A 23490-nucleotide genomic window follows, 5' to 3' on the forward strand; every position below is an offset into this window, starting at 1 on the left:
ATGTGCGAGTGTGAGTATATACATACACGTGGGCACGTGGCCAAGTGGTTAAGGCATTCGACTAGTGATCTGAAGGTCGTTGAGTTCCAGCCCCAGCCGAGGCAGTGTGTTGTGTCCTTGAGCAAGGCACTTAACATTGCATTAACATACATTGCTCTGCGACAACGCTGGTGCCAAGTTGTATGGGTCCTAATGCCCTTCTCTTGGACATTGGTGTCGTGGAGAGGGGAGACTTGCAGCATGGGCAACTGCCGGTCTTCCATACAACCTTGCCCAGGCCTGCACCCTGGAGAGTGAAAACTTTCCAGGCGCAGATCCATGGTCTCGCAAGACTAACTGATGCCTTACATACATACTGTATTGTACACCTTGGATTGGAGGAATGTTGTTTCATTTGGCGATATACATGTGTACAGCTGAATGACAATAAACTAAACCTGAAATTGAACTTGGAAAAAGCCTGGTCAATGGGGGAGACTTTGATGAAAATATGATAACTGAGGTGGAAAAATTTAGGCAAAGGATTGGGGAATTTAGGGCTTTGGCACTGAAAGGAACAACAATCAAAAATAGTGAGACTAAAATAGCAGGTACAGGAGAAGGGGTTTTACGTACAGAAACATTATCAGGGGTTTCAAGGAGTAAATTCAGTATATTTATCTCCACCATGAGTATTGCTAAATTGATACTTGCTATGTAACAAAAGTTATTTCCAACTCAATACACCAACCTTAACAAATGGCAGTCAAAAAGCATCAAATAATTGTTAGCGATCAGATTAGTTTCAGTTCAACAGAAAATACTGATTTTTGAACAAGTATTTGATTGACGACAGCAGCTAAGTGAGTCCTTGAGTCACAGGTTTTTATCCTAAAGGATGTGAAGGCCCGATCTAGCATGTCTCTAAAGTGCCACATTTTCAGGCGTCATTTTTAAAGATAGGACAAGCATATGTCTGCTTGTTGCAAGATCTTACACATTTAATCAGAGTACAAAAGGTGTGACAGAATATAACTAAACTATTCCAACAATAGATTATATATAAATTTATAGATCCAAGATTCAAGACTGCTTATTGTCATCCTTTAGTATAATGGGTGTAAAGAAGAACAAACGATTGTTATTCTGGATCCAATGCAGCATAAAAAACACAATAACGATTAAAAAATTAATCACAGTGAATATAAATATAAAAGCAATTCTATAAAACTCAATGTACAAGTAACTTTTTAAGTGTGGCCATATATACACAAGATTAGCTTGTATACAAAGACTGATTGTATATACATAACTGACACTAATTGCAGGAGTATCTATACTGACAGGAAATAATTTGACAAAGTAACTCTTGGCAAAAGGAACGCTTCTAAGTAGCAGCAGGGCATCAGAAAACACAACAGAACAGTGACTGTAAGTGTAGCTATGAGGTGTGAAGTGTAAGCGTAAAGTGAGTGCATGGTGGGGATGATGAAGGGTGCTGAGGGACTGTGGAGGAGTGGCCTACGTGGATATAGTGGTAGTAGGGTGTGGTGGGGAGGGTTAATGGGTGGAGGTGTTGGTTATCCTGACAGCTTAGAGGAAATAGCTGTTTTTTTTTGGTTTTTTTTTTTGAGTTTAGTGGTTTCCACAGGGATCACTTCTAACACAAGTCCCTTGTCCATTCATCCCTCCCCACTGATCTCCCTGCCGGTACTTATCTGTGCAAGCAGAACAAATGTCATTCCCGCCCCTGCACCTACTCTCTCACTACTATTCAGGGCACCAACAGTGTTTCCAGGTGAAGCAACACTTCACCTCTGAATCTGTTGGGGTCATCTACTGTATCGGTGCTCCCCGTGTGGCTTCTTGTATATCAGTGAGACCTGACATAGATGGGAGTCCGCTTTGCTGAGCACCCACGCAGAAAAAGCAGGATCTCCCGTTGGCCACCTTTTTCAATTCTACTTCCCATTTTGACACATCAGGCCATGGCCTCCTCTACTGCCGCAATGAGGCCACACTCAGGTTGGAGGAGCAACACCTTATATTCTGTCTAGGTAGCCTCCAACCTGATGGCATAAAATTCAATTTCTCAAACTTCTGTAATTGCCTTTTTCCCCCTTCCTGGTTTCCCTCTCTCACCTTATCTCCTTACCTGCCCATCATCTCCCTCTGGTGCTCTTCACCCTTCCCTTTCTTCCATGGTCTTCTACCCTCTCCTATCAGATTCCCCCTTCCCGAGTCTTTTATCTTTTTCACCAATCAACTTCCCAGCCCTTTACTTCACTCATCCCACCTCTCCTGGTTTCATCTATCACCGACCACTTTGTACTTCTACCTCACCTCCCCCCACCTTATTGCTCTAACTTCTCATCTTTTTTCCAGTCCTGATTAAGGGTCTTGGCCCAAAACATTGACTGTTTACTCTTTTCAATAAATGCTGTCTAACCTGCTGAGTTCCTCCAGCATTTTGTGCGTGATGCTTGGATTTCCAGTATCTGCAAATTTTCTCATGTTTGACTTACCTTAAATAGCTCATAGAGGTCTTCCAAATCTTTAGAGCTGAACATCACTTCCTGAGATACAACCCGCAGCTAAACACAGACAAAAGGGTTCAAACTGTTAAACAGAGGACAGCATATTCAAATCAGAATGCAGTATAACATCAGATGTATAATACAGCTGAACTTTAATCAGGACAGATCAAGGTAATTTACTTCTTTAAATCAACTTTCTGGTCAGTAAAGTTATAATTCTAAGCAGAACAAGAGGAAATAGATGAGGCAAATACATTAATATTTAAAAACTTGGACAGGTATACCAATAGATAAGGTTTAGAGGGATACATGTCAAATGCAGGCAAATGGGACTAGATTAGATTGGCATTTTGGTCACATGGACCGGTTGGTGTGAAGGACCATTTCAGTGCTGTGACTATCACTCTGATATCTCACTTTTTACAATTCATGGGGATTTAAGCAGAATACTGCAGGTCAAAAATATTTGATTTCATGAACTAAAGTGTAACCATCACCACTGCAGTTATACAATTAGAAATTTATGCCATACTAAATGATAAATAGTTCTGAGGAAAACGAGATAAGGATTAACCAGGTAATAAACACACAGCATTGATCACCATGCCGTCACGAATATTAATAAAATGCCTTATTTATTGTTATGTAATCAAGAAGCTATCAACCTCTGCTTTAAATATACTCTATGACCTAACCTCAAAGGATGTAATGCTGAAGCTTTATAAGGCATTGGTCAGACTGTGCCTGGAGTATTGATAGCAGTTTTGGGCTCCTTATCTAAGAAAATTTATGCTGACATTGGAAAGGGTCCAGATGAGGTCCATGAGAATTATTCCTGGAATGAAAGGGTTAACATGTGAAGAGTGTTGATGCCTCTAGGTCTGTACTGACTGGAGTCTAAAAGAATGAGAGGGGATCTCATTGACACCTATCAAATATTGAAAGGTCTGGATGGAGTGGATTTAGGGAAGATGTTTCCTATTGTGTGTGAGTATATCATCTCAGAATAGAGAGATATCCATTTGGAACAGAAAGGAGGTGGCATTTCTTTAGCCAGGGGTTGGTGAATTTGTGAAATAATTTCCAGAGGCAGCTGTGGAGGCCAAGTCATTGAGTATAGTTAATGTGGAGGTTGATAGGTCCTTGATTAGCCAAGGTGTCAAAGGTTACTGAAAAAAGGCTTGGGAATGCAGTGGGCTGAGAGGGATAATAAATCAGCCATGATGGAATGCAGAGCAGACGCGATAAGCTAAATGGCCTATTTCTGCTCCTATGTCTTACAGTCTTATGTTGGACAGAGCAACTGCCTGCAAAGATTGTTAACAGCTGATGCCAGTTCATTGGCACTTCACTCAACCTTGGATAGCGAAGATGCTTACACAGGATGTCTTAAAATTGACTACATGTCTGCATTCAATACCATCATCTCCTCAAAACTACTCAGAGCTCTGAGACCAAGGCCTTGACACCTCGTTGGGCAACCAGATCCTTAATTTCTTTACTTGCAGGCTCCAGTCAGTTCAGATTGGCAACAATATCTGCTCCACAATCACTATCAGCACAGGTGCAACACAAGGTTGTGCGCTTAGCCCCCTGCTCTACACCAATGATCGAGTCCAAGCACAACTCAAAAGCCATATTTAAGTTTCTTGACAATACCACTGTCATTAGCCAAATCAAAGGTGGTGATGAATCAGCATATAGAGGGAGACTGAAAATCTGGCTGAGTGGTGCTACAAGAATAACATCTTACTCAATGTCAGCAAGACCAAGGAGCTGATAATTGACTTCAGGAGGAAGAAACCAGAGGCCCATCAGCCAGTACTTATTAGAGAATCAAAGGTGGAGAGGGTCAGCAACATTAAATTCCTCAGTGTTATCATTTCCGAGGATCTGTCCTGGGCCCAGCATGCAAGTGCAATTATAAAGAAACCATGGCAATGCCTCTACTTTCTTAGAAGTTCCTGAAGATTTGGCACGTTATCTAAAACTTTGACAAACTTCTATAGATGTGCAGTGGAGAGTATATTGACTAGTTGCACCAAAGCCTGGTATGGAAATATTGATGCCCTTGAACTAAAAAGCATAAACAAAAAGTAGAGGATATAGCCCAGTCCATCACGAGTAAAGCCTTCCCCACCATTAAGCACATCTACATACAGCGCTGTCACAGGTCGTGCCATCAGGGAGGTGGTACTGGAGCCTCAGGACTCAGACCACCAGGTTCAGGAACAGTTATTACTCCTCAATGATTAAGCTCTTGAATCAACATGGATAACTTCACTCAATTTCATTCATCCTAACATGGAACTGTTCCCACAACCTATGAACTCACTTTCAAAGGCTCTTCATCTCGTTCCCAATATTTATTGCTTATTATTATTTAATTTGTTTTTTTTTCTTTGTATTTACTGTGAATACACACAAGTAAATGAATCTCATGGTTTATATGCTGACCTATGTGTACTTTGAAAGTAAATTTACTTTTAAAGATTACTAGACTAAAAGGTTGTGTAAAGGTTGTCTCTTATGTAAAGAAAGGAACATGTAAGAATCACAAGCTAATCTGGAAAAGCTTGACAGATTTTCCTTGATATGGTAGCACGTTACAGATACCAAGCAACAGAGCACAGCTTAGCGAAAAACAGCCTGTTCACCTGTGGTCTTATTACAGTACTGGAGCCATCATTAAAATAGAAAAAGAGAGCAACCAAGGTGACAAGAGGCAGAAAGAAAGAGGAATGACTTTCTCAGTAATGAAAACCTTACTGGTACACAATGGATTAAAACAAAAATGCTGGAAATTCTCAAGCTAGACAGTATCAGTGGAGAGAGAAAACGACTGAGATCATGTTTCAGGTCAATGAACTTTTTTGATCTGAATTTTTAACCAAGTTTCAGATTGATAAAAGTCCATCAGCATGAAACATTAACTGCTTCTCTCTCCACAACTGCTGACTGCCTAGGTGAAGGTTGCTAGAATTTTAGCTTCGGTTTCCAGCATTTGCAGTGTTTATTTTGTTTTTCTCTGCATACTCTGATTAAAGAATCTGACCAGTATTGGTTAGAGTAGGTTCTCCAACTTTCATTGAAAGCATTTACTTGTTAGGATTCATTCAAATGATTCCTTCCAAATCATACACAAGAATCTAATTTCCATTCTAATGATCAAGTGGTGAAAACAGACGTTTCCTGATCACAGGATTTCCACTTTATGAACAGTAGGCTTAAGTGAATGCAGATAAGTCAGTCAATGAGGTCATGCTCTCCACCAAAGGCACCAAAAACCACAAGGTGAAGTCAAAAAGAAACCAGAGATAAACTACAGGTTCTCCCTCAACTTTGTCATATATGACACAATAATTATTGCTATTGAACCCAATCTTCTCTACCTCAGAATGCCACTGCAAGTGTTCCTCTGGGCAAACAGATATCACTGCTGCAAACCATAAGTGCTTAACATAGTGCAGATTCAACCAATTTTCAAAGAACACTTTAAACTCACAACTGGTTTTTCAGGTTCTATGGCAATTCACGACATCTCATTATCACCTTTTCAGGAGCAGTTCAGATATAACAATTACCAAAAGTACAAATTATGCCTATACTGAGGATTGAATAAAATATCAAAAGTACTTGAACTAAGAACCCTCAAAAACCTCTACTAAGTAAAATAATCACAGCATGTAATAAAAAAGCAATATATTAATTATGTATTCACTCATTAAAAGGAAAACAAAAATTTACCACATTTTGTTTTGTAGTATCTTCTAGAGTCTGAATGACATATAACCTGCTCCTACGTCGCAGACTTTCAACTTCCATTGATTGAACCTCACCATATTTCTGGAATAAAGAGATTTAAAATACTTTAGCAGTGTTTAAAAGTGAAAGTTTTTTCCCCTCATCATCTACAATAAAGACATGAAGTAATGGTTTGTGATTTAACCTGGTAGATTATGGGAAATATATTAATATGAATGTACAAACGTTTGTACTTTTATTGATTAATGGAATACACGCAAGAAAAAATGGGAAAGTCAGTCAATGCAGACAGAAAGGACTGAAGACTATCAAGTCATTGAAGTTTTAAAGATCCCTGGATCTTAATTGCATAAAAGTGGGAGGACAGATACACAAGGGAGGGAAGCAAAAATCAGCAAGTGAACTAATTGCAACAGCAACCTGCCATTACAAGAACAAATACTGTAGGCGTTCAATCCCATGGAATCAGAAGTATCTTTTATTAATAAGCCACTCAAAACCTCCAACAAATGTACAAGCTACATTTTCCATCTTATAACAAAGAGCTTAAAAAAAACTAAAAAGAGTGAAAAATAGAGAGCAGATTTTTCAATCAATATCACCCAAAGGGATGTTCTGAGTATTTTTGCAAGTAAGTCAGAAGGACATCTTCTTCTGCAATATTTATTATAATTGTGAAGTATTCTTAGAAAAAGTGCAAATGTGTTTACCCAAATACCCACTCCATATACTCCATCCTCATTAAACTGTTAGGCAGTAGTGATAATGTAAATCAATACACTGAGAATTAGTAACATAAAATTGCATGCATATTTTAACAAACTATTCAATAGCACAGAGGTAGCGCTCATCTCTAGTCTGAAATTCAAGTCCCACACCAAAATCCAAACATACACACTGCAGTACTGAGTGTGTGCTGCACTGTTAGACCCAGCTCTTTGAAACCAGATTTTAAAACAACGACCCACTAAACTCTCAAGTGAACACAAAATATCCCATTGATTTACTTTTACAAAGAGTCAGGGGAATTAGCTGATATTTATCCCTCATCTAAAATCTTGGGAAATGCTCGACAGGTCAAGACAAATTTCATCTTTATTTATGAAAACTGGAGAACTTTATATGTGAAGATTCTTGTTCAGGGAAGAGCTATTTTTCATTTTCACACATTAGCACCGTTCTGTAGATTAAATAAACCACTGTGGCCTCTAACTTCAGCACTTTCCACACACTTTTGTGGGTTAGTCAGAGAACTACGGCAGAGAAATAGGCCCTTAGGCCCATCTCATCTAGTCCATGCCAAACTGTTACAACAGGAATTCTGCAGATGCTGGAAATTCAAGCAACATACATCAAAGTTGCTGGTGAACGCAGTAGGCCAGGCCATCTCTCCCCCTTCTGTCTTCTCCTATCATTTTGGATCTCCCCCTCCCACTTTCAAATCTCTTACTAACTCTTCCTTCAGTTAGTCCTGACGAAGGGTCTCGGCCTGAAACGCCGACTGTACCTCTTCCTAGAGATGCTGCCTGGCCTGCTGCATACACATGCCAAACTGTTATTCTGTTTATTCCCATGACCCGCACCTGGACCAAAGTCCTTCATACCTTCCCATGCATGTACTTTTCTAAACATCTCTTAAATGTCAAAAATCAAACCCACATTCACAAACCCGGGTCCTGTCAGAAGAGATTCTAACATCTTGTTTTCCCCAAGGGTCAGTGACTACTGCTTCTTGGCGTTACAGAATATTTCGAAATTATATTATCACACAGTGGGAACATCAGTCTTTTCACCTACCTCATAAGATTCCCGGATAAGTTCAGTTATGTCCACTTTAGGATGAGGATGCTTGTCATCACAATCTAGAACAGGATGGTGCACCATTGGTGGTAAAGGGCTATCCTTGTTGGTGACGTTATCAAAAAATCTACAAAGCAATTTTATATTCCTTACTGAAAAGAGGTATTAAAGCCGTATTAAAGGCAAGATGCATCTAATCACATTTTAACCAGTATTATCAAATCATACTTTATAAATCACAAAATATTTCCTAGATAAACTCTACAAATATTCATTGACAATGGATCCAAATTTTAGCTTCCTTCCCTCTATAAAAGCTCTACAAACAACACAAGTACATTCGTTGTGGATGTATTCAACACAAGTGAATTCATTGAAAACAGGTGATCCTCCAGTTTTCCACGTCAACAAATTGGGTGAGTTGAGGTCATACTGTATATTGCACCTGAGTGGAGTTAATGTAGTAATTACGAAGGAGAGGATTCATTTTTCAGCCTCACAATTTTGGTTTTTAAATTTTTGGTAAGTTGTTGACAGGTTTTGGAATTTTTCTTTTCATTTGACATGTTGCATAATTTATAGGTTAGCTCAAAAATCCTAACTGAATATTTTTAAAATTTAGAAAATGAGACAATAAAATGTGAAAATAGTTGCGAGGGCTGAATACATTTTCAAGGCACTGTATTTATAGCTGCAAGAGAGTAAAGTCAATTATGAAGTGAATGTGGACATCAATATGGACATCTAAGTAAATCAATGCTGAATACTTGTAGGTCAGTTATACATTTTGGCTGAAGTGCTTTCCCACCACAACCTGCCGCTCATAAATTATGAAGGCACATTCTCATTCAGAACCGACTAAGAAAGATGAAAGCACTAAAAAGCATCTGAGTGAGTTCTGCGTGATGACGGAAGGAGTGGCAATGGAAGGGAAATAAATGAAAGTGGACAAGGGTGGATCTCGGATTGATAGGAGCAGAATAGGCCATTCAGCCCATTGAGTTTGCTCTGCATTCCATCATGGCCGATTTATTATCCCTCTCAACCAATTCTTCTGCCTTTTCCCCATATCCTTTGACACCCTTACTAATCAAGAACAAATCACCTTCTGCTTTAAATACACCCAATGATTTGGCCTCCACATCTGTCTGTGACAATGAATTCCATAGAATCACCACCATCTGGATAAGTGCCCATGCATATAAATTATGAAATCTTTCCTGAAGTACACACAATTGTCACCAGATCCTCATTACTACCATTTGGCAGAATAGCATAATTCCTAAATTAAGTAGGTGGTACTATTATATATACTTGAACTAGAATCCATAACAGTTTCTAGAATAACTCTTGATGAAGGCTACAAGGTTTTAAATTCCATACTTGTTTAAAATGGTGACTGCCTCAGCATCATCTTTGCAGAGTAGCAGCTTGTCCATGTTATAATCTAGAATGGCCAGGCCCAGCTGTAGGATTGCTTTTATACCATCGAAGAAAAAACAATCGACGACGTTCACTGCACTCTCGATGGGCAACACAGAAATGAAGATAGTGAGAAACCAGGACAAGGAAACAGATGAGAAGAAAGTCATATCTGTCATGTGGTCAGTCAGCTGAGGAAGGTGACTTCTAATGAATTCTTCAAAAACTGCCTGGTCCACCAAAGCACCTGTTAAAACAACAGGGACAATAATGCAGGACACAATTATTTTTCATACCCCACTCAGCTGTATTGATTCTAGTGATCAAATTTTTTGTTGCATATGTGCGGAGCACGAACAACAACAGAGTAGCAAACTTAAACATTTTACTGAGTCGTCTTAGTAATGGTACATGCTAGGCAACTTACAGTGGGGGACTGATGAACCACGCCCTCCAAGCCAAAACATGCACTCAAACACCTGAACATAAGGGTGAGGCCCAATCGATTCACTGCACTATCAAACAGCTGACTGCGCACCTGCTACATTCTCACAATCAATCTCCTTTAATTCTGTTTCTCCCAAAAAGCACTTAAAATTGATCTTACGAGCCCATTGGCAGGGATCATGGTACTTATCTTTGTATTTAATCAAGGGATTCCTACACAAGTTAGTTTAAAATCAATGATAAATACAATGCTCTTTCATTTGGGTGTTAGAAAAAGTATAAAGCAATAGAAGCAATACAATTAATTTCAAACAACAGGAATTCTGCAGATGCTGGAAATTGAAGCAACACACATCAAAGTTGCTGGTGAACGCAGCAGGCCAGGCAGCATCTCTAGGAAGAGGTGCAGTCGACGTTTCAGGCTGAGACCCTTCGTCAGGACTGGCGAATTAATTTCAACATCATTTTGCTTTAGCATTAGCTTTGATCAGGCAGAACCCTAGTTAAATGTCTCATACAAATACTGGAAAAATGTTTTAACTTAGCAATGCACCTCCAAGGGACTACAACCTTGTCATAGGGTTTGGAGGCTTGTGTGCCTGTAGACCCAGAGAGCTCTGTTGGCTGGGGTCAGGGCCTTGTGCTTTGGCTCTTGGTAGGGTTAGTCATGCCAAACAGGTCAAAGGGTAGAGGCCAGACTAAGAGTGGACCACCAGTTCACCAGTCCACCAGGTTTGGGGGTTCAGCTCAGGGCTAACAATCCTAACTGGTTAAAAAAAATTGTTATGGAAACAGCAATGAAGAATCCTTCTATATCTGTGTGAGATGCTATTCTTGAGTCTCCACCTGGGACTTGCATGGCTGATAGTAGAGAAAACCAAGAGGAAGCTACTGGCACGATGAAAGAAGCCCTGAGCACCAACAGAGGTGGAGGGCCTTCACTGCTGCCCTAAACGCCAGCGGGTTAATGGGCAGTAAGTCTGCAATGCAGACCGCAGGACAGCCATTGTACTGAACACATACACACAGTAAGTATTAACACACATTAAACTAAGGAAATAAGAGATTCATAACATCAAGTTAATCTTTCAGAAAGGCTGAAACTGTCACAGACTAGTGCAGTGAAGCTCATCTTACTTGGAAGGACACAGGATAGGTTAGAGGTAGAGTTACATGGGATGCTCCTTCACCAATCCCATGATAAAGATCACAAATATCTTTCAACAAAGCAAGTGCCATAAAAAAGATTTGAAGCATACTCACACAAGGATGATTAAATCTTATTTCAGATATCTAACATTTGGAGTATTTTGTTTTCGAATCCATTCTCATCTTACCCATTACTTTTTTAATGAACCTAACTTTCTATTATAGTGCAAATAAACTTCCAATTTCCATTAAGAGCTGAGAAATGAATTTCTGTCAGCCCAATTTTTAATTAGATATGAGAAAACAATGTGATAAAGAATAAGCCCCCTTATTGTCATAATGATTAGGAAATAAAATACTTGTATATTTGCAAACTCAGGAGATTGGGTGAAAATGAGGCTAAGAAGACAACTTACTTTGAATTTAACCAATGACTGCTTCACACAAGTGAGCTGATTGCAAACAAAGCCTTACTTTATATCTCCTAATCTTCAACCAAGAGGAGAAAAAAATTATACCCTGAATTTCCTCCATGAACTACTGGTACTTCACCACTTAGCTATCAGGGATTTCAGAATTCCTACGCAACAAAGTGCGCAGGAATATTTGTTACTGTGATTCTAACTAACATCTCCCAAAGCAGTGGAATGACAACCAATTCTGCAGTTTCACTGAGAACTTCAACCCTTGGTTTGGCAATGAAAAATTTAAAAACAACAGATACTTACAATGTGAATCTGGCGTTAGTTGTTACCATATTTTACATTTTATGAACTAAATGAAATGTATTGAATTGCTTTTAAGTGAAAAAGGATCTGGTGCTTTCCCGGTATATATAACAACTAAATTCTTCTCAGGCTTCCAGTCAGGTACAGGTATCAATTTTAACCGACACTTCAATGACAAACTCTGTCACCTTCGTCAGGGATCCAAATTCTGTCAACCCTGATGAAGATGGCAGAGCTTATCATTGAAATGATGGTTTATTTGCTTTGAAGTGTTTTAAATAATTCAGTGGTTCATTTATTTTTAAGAAGCTTTTTTAAAAAATACAAACGTTTGTACAATGATATAATGATGTAGTAATAGACAGCAAATCAGAGAATTGGATGGAGTACAAAAATGCTATAAAGAATGACTAAAAGATTAATAAGAAATTCCTACTATTTTCTAAAAAGGATTAGTTAGTGTGATCTTGGATGCATTAACTTACATTTTCCAAAATTTCAATAATTCAGGAGAGGATACATTAGATTAGAAAATAGCAATGTAATTCATTTATTCAAAAAGGGAGGAAAATAAGGTATGAAACTGCAGGCTAGATAGCACAACATCTGTCATGGGATGAATGCTAGAAGCTATATTAAATATATTACTTTGATTTTTTTTGTTGTGTAATCAGGCAAAGTCAATATGATTTTCTGTAATTAAAATTATGTTTGACCAATTTATTGAAATGGTTCAGATTAAGAATGGTTGTGGAGAAACATATGTACTGTGTGTACTAAGATTTCCAGAAGGCACGTGATAAAGTGCAACATCAAAAACTATGAAGAAAAACAAAAGATGATGTAGGAAGTAACATAATGGCAGAGATATATTGCCAGAAATCAGAGCATGAATAAATTTGTCATTTTCTGGTTGGGCAGTGGTATTCTACAGGGATCGACTTTTACAATTTATATTAAGGGAAGTTGTCAAAGCAATGGTCGCTAAATTTGTTGATGGCTAAGTTAGTTACCTTGCTATTCAGGAAGTTCTCAATGAAGGGATCTGGATGTGGCAAGTGCCAGTGCTCAACTATAATGTAAATAATTTCATTGAAGATTCATTGAACAGGCCATGTTTCCCTTGAAGCTAGCAAGTTCCAATTAAAATGAAAATAAAATTTAAGTCTAAACTGTGCTAATAAATAAGAATTTTAGCTTTGCCAAATGACATTCTGAATGTAATTAAACTATAAACATGTACATTTTGAAAGGCACTGAAGCTTATCATTCCAGAGCCACAAATATTTTAGAGCACACAGCACAGAGATTTACATATTAAAGGTTTGCTACAACACTATCTCAAACAGATCCAAATACAGGGAAGAATTTCACAAGGATATTTTAGCAATTTCGTCAAACTCAAAACAAAAGGCTTCTGTGCTGTCAGGTTTCCATTTTACAAGAACAATATGTTTAGTAATATTAAAGGACCTGAATTATTCATGAATGGCATTAAGATGCAGTAACCTAAGCTTATTATCCAAATGCACTCAACTGAATTGAGGAAAAAATGCCACAGTTATAGTACTAACTGTCACTTTTACACACGCCATTTTACTTATACTGACATAGTACATAACATGTTAGGAGAAAATATGTTGAACTTTTACAGGTAGACACAATACAGCTTATTGTGACAGATTGCCTGGGGGATGGAGTAAGATGATATGGCATTCAAAACAGGAACAAAGATGCAAATCATACTTCAAATAAAATTGTACCTACTGAACCCAAGTAACACACACACACAATGCTGGAGGAACTCAGCAGGTCAGGCAGCATCTACAGAGTGTAGACATTTTGGCCCAAGCCCCTTCAGCAGGACTCATGTACTGTGTTTACATATTGAACCAGTGTAATTACAAGAAGCATCTTCAGATTGAGCATATTTGAAGTTGCCCAAATACATCAGTCACATGTGTGTGCAAATTGAGTCCAGAGTACCTACGCCAAACAGAGCCTGGTTACTGGCAACAACATCACTTTCAGGATTACCAGGACTTGAGTCACATGATTATAGCTTGGAAGGACATTCTCATTAATCATATAAACAGCTATTCTGGGAGAAACTAGTAATTGCCTCTAGGGAGAGATCAGATGTACTTTGCCCTTGGGATGGATCGAACTTGATTCAAAGAGATGCCAAAATAACTCAGTGCTCAACGTAAGGACAACCTACTGGAACAAATCAAAGAGATCTCAATCTTTGACAGATAAACAATGGCGTGATATGACCAAGGTTGCACATAAACTCTTCAAACAAAATGGCAAAAGATTGCCCCATTTTCAGTGATTACAAATGAGTTTATATCATCAGCAAAATGTTTTTTGGTAGGTTAATCTCTGACCTAGTCATGGTTGTACTTAACCTAGTTAATAAAGTAACAAGCTACTTATGGAACAACTTTCAACATTAACTCATTAGAATACAGAACAAACCACCCAGTACAAGCTCTTGCAGATCAATCTAACCTACTCCTCCCACAGTCCTCCATTTTTCTTTCACCCACATGCCTAAGAGTCTCTTAAGTGCCCCTAAAGTAAATGCCTCTACCACCACAGCCAGCAGCATGTTCCACTTACATATCACTCTGTGTTTAAAAAAAAACCTACCTGTGACATTCCCCCCACACGTTTTTCCCCAAACACCTTAAAGTTATGTCCCCGCATACTAGTCATTTCCATCCTGGGTAAAACACTCTAGCTGCCTGTTCTATCTATGCCTCTTATGAACTTGTACACCTCTATCAGGTTACCTCTCATCCTCCTCCTCTCCAAAGAGAAAAGCCCTAGCTCGCTCATAAGCAATGCTCTCTAATCTAGGCAACATCCTGGCAAATCTCCTTCACACGCTCTCTAAAGCTTCCACGTCAGTCCTGTCCTGTAATGAGGAAACCAGAACTTAACACAATCTACATGCAATAAAATTGGTGTGGCTTGTAAAATTCCAATTTATGCACAAAACCAGAATCAGCTTATTTTTCTTATTTTTTTTAACCTGCTCTACTTATTCTACATAAGTGTTTATTGGGCTCTGTACATAAACCACTAAATATATGCATAAATTGATTTGTAATAGAAATATTAAGAGGATCACAGGAGCACTATGGCATAGAATTCAACAATAAAGATATGATGCAACAGATATTAAGGAGGATAACAGCAGAAAAAGGTAAACAATAAGAACGACTTACAGAAAGAACATCAGAACTTAGCGACTGCTCCCATACCAGAGTAGTGGAAATTAAGTGCAAACACACAGAAGTGGAAGCTTGTAGATGACAGGAGTTAAAGAGATTACTAGGAGATTAAGTTCAAGCAGGATATGAATACAACAAGATTATTTTATCATAAGATGTTCTTCATGTCTGCTTACACCATGAAACGGGAAAGGAAAATCCCGTTAAGTGTAATAATGACAAAATGATACAACAGAGGACAGTCAGGAACAGGTAGAAAATAAACAAACAATTCAAAACTAACTCACAGAAGGAGAACCGATGGGTAAATGAGGACTGGATGGAGTGGCTGAAAGCTTCTACTCAAAAGGTAACAGCTCAATTGTTGTTTACAAAATCCAATCTTTTAATTCTTGATTGTGCCCAATAAAGTCACACCAAAATGTGGTTTCACCACTGAACAACTAAAGATTGCTTATAGAGACCAAATGGACAAACTTGTCCAGCAAACTTCTGAAGTCCTCCACTGAGCAAAATTAAATCACTCAATACGTAACATCTGCTGGCATAAATTTACCTCATGAACATTTCTCAGCAAATGACAAGGGACTACAGCAGTTATAAACTTATTGTCAAGGATACTCACAATGAAAGCTTATTTTTAAATTCAACAGACAACAATCCTGTGTGCCCACTGTACGCTGTTAGATGAAACTGCATTTGGAAACAAAACTTCAAAAATGCACATCAGAGAATCTAATGCTTACCAATTATTCGACGATTGAAATAATCTGGCAACATCCTTTCACACACAGCAACCAGTAACCAAAAGGCTTCTTCTTCTTTTGCATAAAGTAGTAAAACAGATGTCAAAATATTCATCGCCTTTGCAAGTAATATGAAAGAAAGAACATATACTCTACTAAATAACTTGCAACTATTCATGAAGTTACAACATCATGCATTTTGCCTAGGCCCGGGGGTCCCAACCTGGGGCCTACCCCTCAATTAATGGTAGGGATCCATGGCATAAAGAAAATTGGGAACTCCTGGCCTAGGCCATTCAAACATTAAGTGACATCCAACTTTTGATCTAGCCAATGGAACAGGATAGTGTAGGGCAGCAACAGCGATTAAAGAACTGTGCAGCAACCTGTATTTACAAATGTATATAGTACCCATGAACGTAACTATCTCAAGATATCATAACCTTAAACCCACAGCCAGAGGAGTTAAGGGTTAGCTCTATGTTCAGCTGAATCCAATTAATGTATGAAAAAGAAACCTCTAAAAACTTCCCTAAGCATCCACCATGTCCGGGGTTATCCCAGACGTGGTCCAACTACCCTTCAACCTTCAAAATCCCAGCCAGGTCCAACTATCCTTCAAAATCCAATTTATGAACTCTAACTGCTTGATCCAGCATAGTTCAAGTACAGAAACTAATTTGATTCCAAATTTGCTTTGCCAGACATATCCTGGTGAAGATACTTATACCCCCATACTTACCCAAAACAAACGCCAAATTTACAAAAAACAAAATATACTGTTCAGTTCACTGAGAAAACAATACTTCAGTTGGGAAAGTTGTACTAAAGGTAGAAATACTTTAACCAGAAAATTATTTCCCCTTGCGTCCTTAATTATCCTTTGGCCACTCACCTGAGATGTACTGACATTTATTATCCATGCAATTGCAGAATAAAGTTCAAATCTTTCTTTATATGAGGTTTGCCCAGATATTAAAGAAGAAACAATGATTTAACATAGTCATCAACACTATGTGTCATGGTGTCTGATGTGGGCAATCATTGTCTTTAATTATGATTGCCCTTGGCAAATTTTTCTACAGAAGTAATTTGCCACTTCTTCTAGGCAGTGTCTTTACAAGACAGGTGACCCCAGGCATTATCAATACCCTTCAGTCTGCCTGGCGTTAGCAATCGCATAACCAGGACTTGTGATATGCACCAGCTACTCAGACCACCAACCACCACCTGCTCCCATGGCTTCACTTGACCCAGATCAGGGAGGCTAAGCAATTGCTACACCTTGCTCAATGGTAACTTGCAGGCTAGTAGGGGGAATGAGCTCTTTACTCCTTTGGTAGGGATGTATCATCACTCCATAACCCATTAATATATACACACTTGAAAATAGTTAGTTTGACAGTGAGCTACCAAATCCAACCTGACAATAGCCTATCTTCGGGTTCCGGGAAGCATAGGCTGTGAGAACTCTTCTCAATGCAGAGATGCCTGTATCACTTTGAAAAGCTGGATGTTCAGGAAGTGAGCGATGTAGGTCACGTTCTATTTCATCAGTAGCCAGACTACAGGTGCCCATCGACCTTTCCACCAATTGCGTATAATAGCCTGGGTGAGCAGCCATGTCATTAACTGCACCTAAAAGTTGAATTTTCACAAAATTTACCTCTGTCATTATACTGCCGTAGACAATGAACAAGGCATTATTATTTAGAAATATCCACCAATATAAAAATCAAATATCTAATTTTTATTGGTGTTCTGAAAATGACTTATTTTTAAGAACAGAAACTGTCAGCTGACACATCTTTTTGCAGATACAAGGATTGTTATCCAAAAGCGTATCCAAAACCAACTCTGCTCTTAACAAAGGACACGCATTGGAATCTGCCTTAAGAAGATGCAGTTAAATATTTGCTCTCCCAGCATCTGTATAATGAATTTTCAGTTAGGTTATAAATAAAATTCTCTGTTAATTGATCACACTGCAGTACATTACAAGTTTATTTTGATTGGAGTTATCAAAGAAGCTGAGAAACCTGACATGTTTTTAGTGGTAAGATTTCATTTTCCCAATGATGGCACATTGAGAGGATCAGCCAGCTGCTGAAGGGATAATTTAATGTGATAGGCTACAGCTGGACAGAGGAGATAGAAATGTATACACTTAAGGTGGGTAACTGGGATGGGAAAGACAGGAGATCTAAGGAAGGAGTCAGAAGAAACAGTAATTCAGACAAAGGAAGGCTGGTTAGGGGACAAGAGAAATAAGTCTGGGAAACACATGATCCACAAACTACAGAGGATTTACCATTAAACTACACACCCATAAGGCTCAAAATCCAGTTCTAGATTTCTGCAGTTACTTGCATTAAATCTGATTAGTAAATGTCAGGATCTCTCATTTGCAAGAAATTACCATCTAAATGCCTTAATGTCCCAACCTGTCTGGACCAAGCCAAACAAGCTTCCATGCAATCTGGCAGCCACATGCTGGAGCTGTACAAGATAATAAGAGGCACACATCAAGCAGATAGCCAGAGACTTTTTTCCCCCAGGATGGAAATGGCTAATACCGGGGGCATAATTTTAAGATCGGAGGGAAGTATAAAAGGGATGTTAGTGGCAACTCATGTATTTTTTTTAAAACAGAGAGAGTGGTGAGTGTGTGAAATGCCCTGCCAGGGGTGGTGGTAGAGGCAGATATATTAGGGACATTTAAGCAACTCTAAGATAGACACATGGATGAATGGACAGCTATGTAGGAGGGAAGGGTTAGATTGATCTTAGAGTAGGTTAAAAGGTCAAGACAACAGCATGGGTCGAAAAGCCTGTACTGTGTTGTTGCGAAATATATAGCTTTCATTATACCTCGTTTTGCCACTAATTCAAATTCAAGTTAATTGTCATGTGACAACCAAACGAAAAACAGTGATACTGTGGAGTACGCTGCACCCACAATACATATATTACACACAACACATAAAACAAAATATTACCAGAAATGTCAATAAAATATAACTCAAAATGCACATGAAGTGCACAGCACAGATAAACAGTATACAGTGCACAGCTCGCTGTTCTAGTGACGAGACCTTGGTGGTGGCAGGTCACTCAGTTGTCTCATAGGAAGCTGTTACCCAGTCTGATAGTCCTAGTCCTGATGTTCCTGTATCTCTTTCCTGATGAGAGGGGCTCAAAGAAATAGACAGGTGGTAGTCCTCAAATGAGATAGGTGGTAGTCCTCAAAAATGCTTCAGCCCCTTTGTATACAATGTTCCCACTAAATGTCACAAATAGCAGGGAGGGAGAGCCCAACGATCCTCACTGCGGTTTTAACTACCCTCTGTAGGGTCTTGCAGTCCAAAGCCTTGCAGGTTCCATATCACACGATGCAGCCAGACAGGACATTTTTGATAGTGCTCCTGTGGAGAGCTGTTAGAATGGGAGCGGGGAACCTTGCATACCTCAACCTCCTCAAAGTGTAGACACTGATGTGTCTTCTTGACTAATGAGGAGATGTTGTAGGTGCAGGTTAGATCGTCTGTTACATTCACACTTAGAAACTTTGTGCTCTTCACTATCTCCATGGCAGAGCCATTGATGTGCAATGGAAAGAGGTCCATCTACACCGTCCCGAAGTCCACAATCATCTCTTTTGTCTTGTCCATGTTGAGACGCAGATTGCTGTTCTCACACCATTTGACAAACCTCTCTCCATTCTCTCTGTATGCTGACTCATTATTGTTGCTGAGAGACCAACTACTGTTGTATCATCAGTGAACTTGATGATGTTGTTTCACCTGGATCTGGCAATGCAGTTGTGAGTCAGCAATGTGAGCGGCATCTGGCTGAGCACACAGGCCTGGGATGGAGCTACCATCTTGGATTGACTGCAGTCTTTCTGTTAAGAAGTACAAGATCCAGTTACAGACAGGTGTGTCGAGTCCCAAAGGAGCAGCCAACCCAATTCACGCATCATTTCTTGAAATTTGTCTTCTACTGACTCTGCAAGAGTTAAAGCAGGCTCATACCAAAGAAAAGAAAACCACAAAATGGATTCCACTATTGTGAAAAATGTGTGGAAACACACTCTGTAATTTGGAAAAACAGAATTTCATTCATTTCTGCAAATTTAAATGACTAATCATTTGAAAGACTTGTTTCATAGCCACACAGGTGACAACACATACCTGAAAACAACAGCCAAAGTTCTCCCCTTAAGGCTTCTGGGATTCCTCGCATTACCAGTTCTCGAGTCTTTTTTGTACGAAACATACAGACTCCTTGACCATATTCTACAAAATGAATGTTCCATGACTGCACCTTCATCTTTTCTTTTAACTGCAACCCATAAAAAAAAGCTGCAGTTTAGTATCTCATCCTCAAACAATACATTTATATATTGGTAATGAAGCAATAATTTTCTGCCTGCAATAAACTTGCTGGAGCACATTAAAGGAACCATCATGACCTGGATTTTCTTGTCTTGGACTTTAACAAATACCCTAGAATTAAATTACTCTTCCAGACCAACCTGTTACCAATATTTAGAATTGAAGAAGAACCAAAAACAACTTTGATAATCAATTTGTTTTATTATGCATGTTAGGAGAAGAAGAAGCGTCTACTGGCATGGCTGAGAAAAGCAATTCATATTGAAATAACAAACAATGTCCAGATAAATAAAGCAAATCTAATGAAGTCGCTGGAGTGACTCAATTTTGTTTTTACAATTCCTACCTCTCTATAAAACACAACTGTAGCCCCTAGATTACTACTGGGCTCCTGGTTCTTGAAATTTAAACCACAGTATTACATGGAACAAATCAATACAGGAATATGACTTTCAGCCAATAATGGCTGTGACAACCCACCCTGATGGCGATAAAAACTAATTTCATCTGCCTTCAGGTGATCTATAACCCTCCATTCCAACCCAGGGTCCTGACGAAGGGTCTCGGCCCGAAACGTCGACTGTACCTCTTCCTAGAGATGCTGCCTGGCCTGCTGCGTTCACCAGCAAATTTGATGTGTGTTACCCTCCATCCCTGCCTGCCCAGATGCCTTTCAAATTTTGAAGGACATGCTTAAATAAAAATTCTTATATTAGGGCGCGGCCTAAAAGCTTCACTTGCCTTTGGAGGACTGAGATTTCGTGCCTCTGGAAACGGGGTGGGAGGGTGGGAATCAAAGGTCAGTGTCCGGGCAAGAGATCCATGTGTCATGGCAGATGGAAGATCTAAGGCTGTGTGCCTGTTGACCCAAGATCTTCATGCACAGAGCTCGGAAAAAGCAACGCAGCGGACTTTTAACATCGTAAACCAGCGAGTTGTTTATGTCTCACCTCTCACTGTGGAACGGAGACACCTCTTTCTCCTTTATTAAGGAGGAAGGGAGCCTGTGGTACGTCAAATACCGGGTGAACTAGTAGTCTTTGGAGTACTACAAGTCTGTGTCTTTGCTGTTGCCTTGCTCACACTTGAGTGCTCAGTGGTGGGTGCCGATGTTTTTTTTTGCCAGAGGGGGGAAGGGGATTGTTGCTTACTGCCGCTTATGCACGGGAGGGAGGGGAGTTGGGGGGGACTTTGGGGTTCTAACATTTAACTATCATTCATTCTTTGGCAGCACTTCTCTGCTTTTGCGGATGGTTGTGAAGAAAAAGCATTTCAGGATGTTTATTGTATACATTTTCTGACATTAAATGTACCTTTGAAACCTTTGATGTTAGACAAAATAATACAATGATTTTATATTATATATAATAATATAATGACATAACCAATCTCAGGATTCTAGACTATTCAAACAGTAATTTACTCTACAAAACACATGACATTATACAGGTGACCTCCATGTCAGAGAACAGTCCATATCATGACTTTCCATAACCCAAAGCCACATCACCTGCACATGCATCAACAAGCATGAGATGGAAAAAATTGCATTTATTTCTTTACATTTTCTCCACACAAAGAGTGAATCTTATTCAGCTTCTCAAATTTTCTGTAAGTGAAATTCCTAATAAGAGCGGATTTCCATAACGTGGATGGCTGTAAAATTCCGCCACAGATAGTCCCAAATCCGGCTACGAAAGGAGGAGGGTTGGACAAGGGGACAACTTGAAAGACTGGCCCAGGATATAGAACTCGGGCAAGCTGGTGTCAGCAGCCTATGCCCCAATGGGTTTAAGTAAGAATAGCTGTAACATGGGGGTTACCTGTACCTTAAAGGTCTAAACCTGCAAGCGGAAAAAATTATCAATGGACACAATTAACCAGATTGTTAACACGGAGGTGATGTAGCAAAATATGTAAAAACTGCACACCAAATTTTTTTATGTACAAACAAAAAAAACTACTTGCCATTTTTGAATCCAGATTTTCTGCCTCTTGTGGATGAAAGGCTCGCATTAATGCTTCGGTATTGACTGTTTTATTGCTTTCTTTCAGTAATGCACTATGTTGTTCACCAGTAAGTGAAAACATGGAATCACTGTGCCCAAGGAAGGCATCATCTCCCTGAGCAACTTTTAGACACGATTCCTACCGAAAAAAGATGCATCACACATCAAAGTATGAGTAATCAGCTTCTACACCAAGGAAAGTTGGATTAGCTCAGCTGCTCCAAGTAAAGATTCTAAACTATTTCTTATTTAACTAAAATCCACGATTAAGCTTTGCAGCAATCGGTTGGGGGAACTCAGCAGGTTGATCAGCATCTGTAGAAGGAAAAGAATTTTGATATTTCGCATTGAAACCACTGCATCAGTCTGTATCTCTTGTGTCTTCATGATTAAACCGTTACTCTACAGATTGATAACAAGTTTACTATAATGTCCAGATACATGCATGGAAAAAATAATGATTTCAGTGTATATAAATTACTGTCAGAAAGGGCATAATATCTTAGGAGTAATGCAGAAAAGGGCTTACTAGAGAGGTTCCACAAATAAGGTATTTCAAATACAAGATATTCTTTTTATTTCTTCATAGTACAGCAAACTCTCAGCTATAAGGCATCCAAGTCACATGAGAATGGCATGCAATAAACTTGCAAATATATTGCCAAACTATGTCCTAGCTTTACACATTTCCATTTTCATTTTCAATGTTAAGAATATGCATCTGATTTGTACCTAAGCCAAGAGTATTGTTATCCAACAAAGTGGATAGAAAGGAGAAATAACACAGTTTCAGAAGCAAAATTGGAACTAACCACCATTTATACACATGAGAGACTGAGGACAATCTGCTCTGCTGAAGGTTGATGGGAGACAGAGAATAGACTAAAATCATTGTGGTGATTTATGTTTAAGAAAAAAATATTAAATTAAATTCTAATTTATGTTTAAGAAAAAAATATTAAATTGCTTAATATTCTGAGAAATTTTAGCACTAGAATTCTGGATGCACATGCAAATAGTTGAGAGTTTACTGTATGTGAACACCACTGACGACACCAGCATTTATCATCAATCCCGAACTGCCCCTGACTTACAAGGGGTGATTGATAAGTTCATGGCCTAATGTAGAAGGAGTTAATTTTAGAAAACCTAGCATATTTATTTTTCAGCATAGTCCCCTCCTATATTTACATACTTAGTTCAGCAGTCGTGGAGCATATGCATCCCTTCTTTGCAGAAGTTGGCATCTTGGACCTCCAGAAAGTGGTC

General features: G+C 39.0%; 1 protein-coding gene across 1 annotated transcript in view; it reads right to left on the bottom strand.

The window, feature by feature from the left end:
- Positions 1–23490, bottom strand: part of tbc1d8b (TBC1 domain family member 8B) — a 107215-nt gene that overhangs the window by 38278 nt on the left and 45447 nt on the right. Inside the window, exons 8-15 of the mRNA XM_072271026.1 lie at positions 22181–22360; positions 20009–20159; positions 17239–17453; positions 15816–15933; positions 9465–9750; positions 8079–8208; positions 6264–6362; positions 2505–2573 (exon numbers count right to left, since the gene is read on the bottom strand). Of these exons, the coding sequence (XP_072127127.1) occupies positions 2505–2573; positions 6264–6362; positions 8079–8208; positions 9465–9750; positions 15816–15933; positions 17239–17453; positions 20009–20159; positions 22181–22360 (1248 nt within the window). The remainder of the gene's footprint in view (positions 1–2504; positions 2574–6263; positions 6363–8078; positions 8209–9464; positions 9751–15815; positions 15934–17238; positions 17454–20008; positions 20160–22180; positions 22361–23490) is intronic.

The sequence above is a fragment of the Mobula birostris genome, chromosome 10 (genome assembly GCF_030028105.1).
Source record: "Mobula birostris isolate sMobBir1 chromosome 10, sMobBir1.hap1, whole genome shotgun sequence".
In the NCBI taxonomy this organism is placed as follows: Eukaryota; Metazoa; Chordata; class Chondrichthyes; order Myliobatiformes; family Myliobatidae; genus Mobula; species Mobula birostris.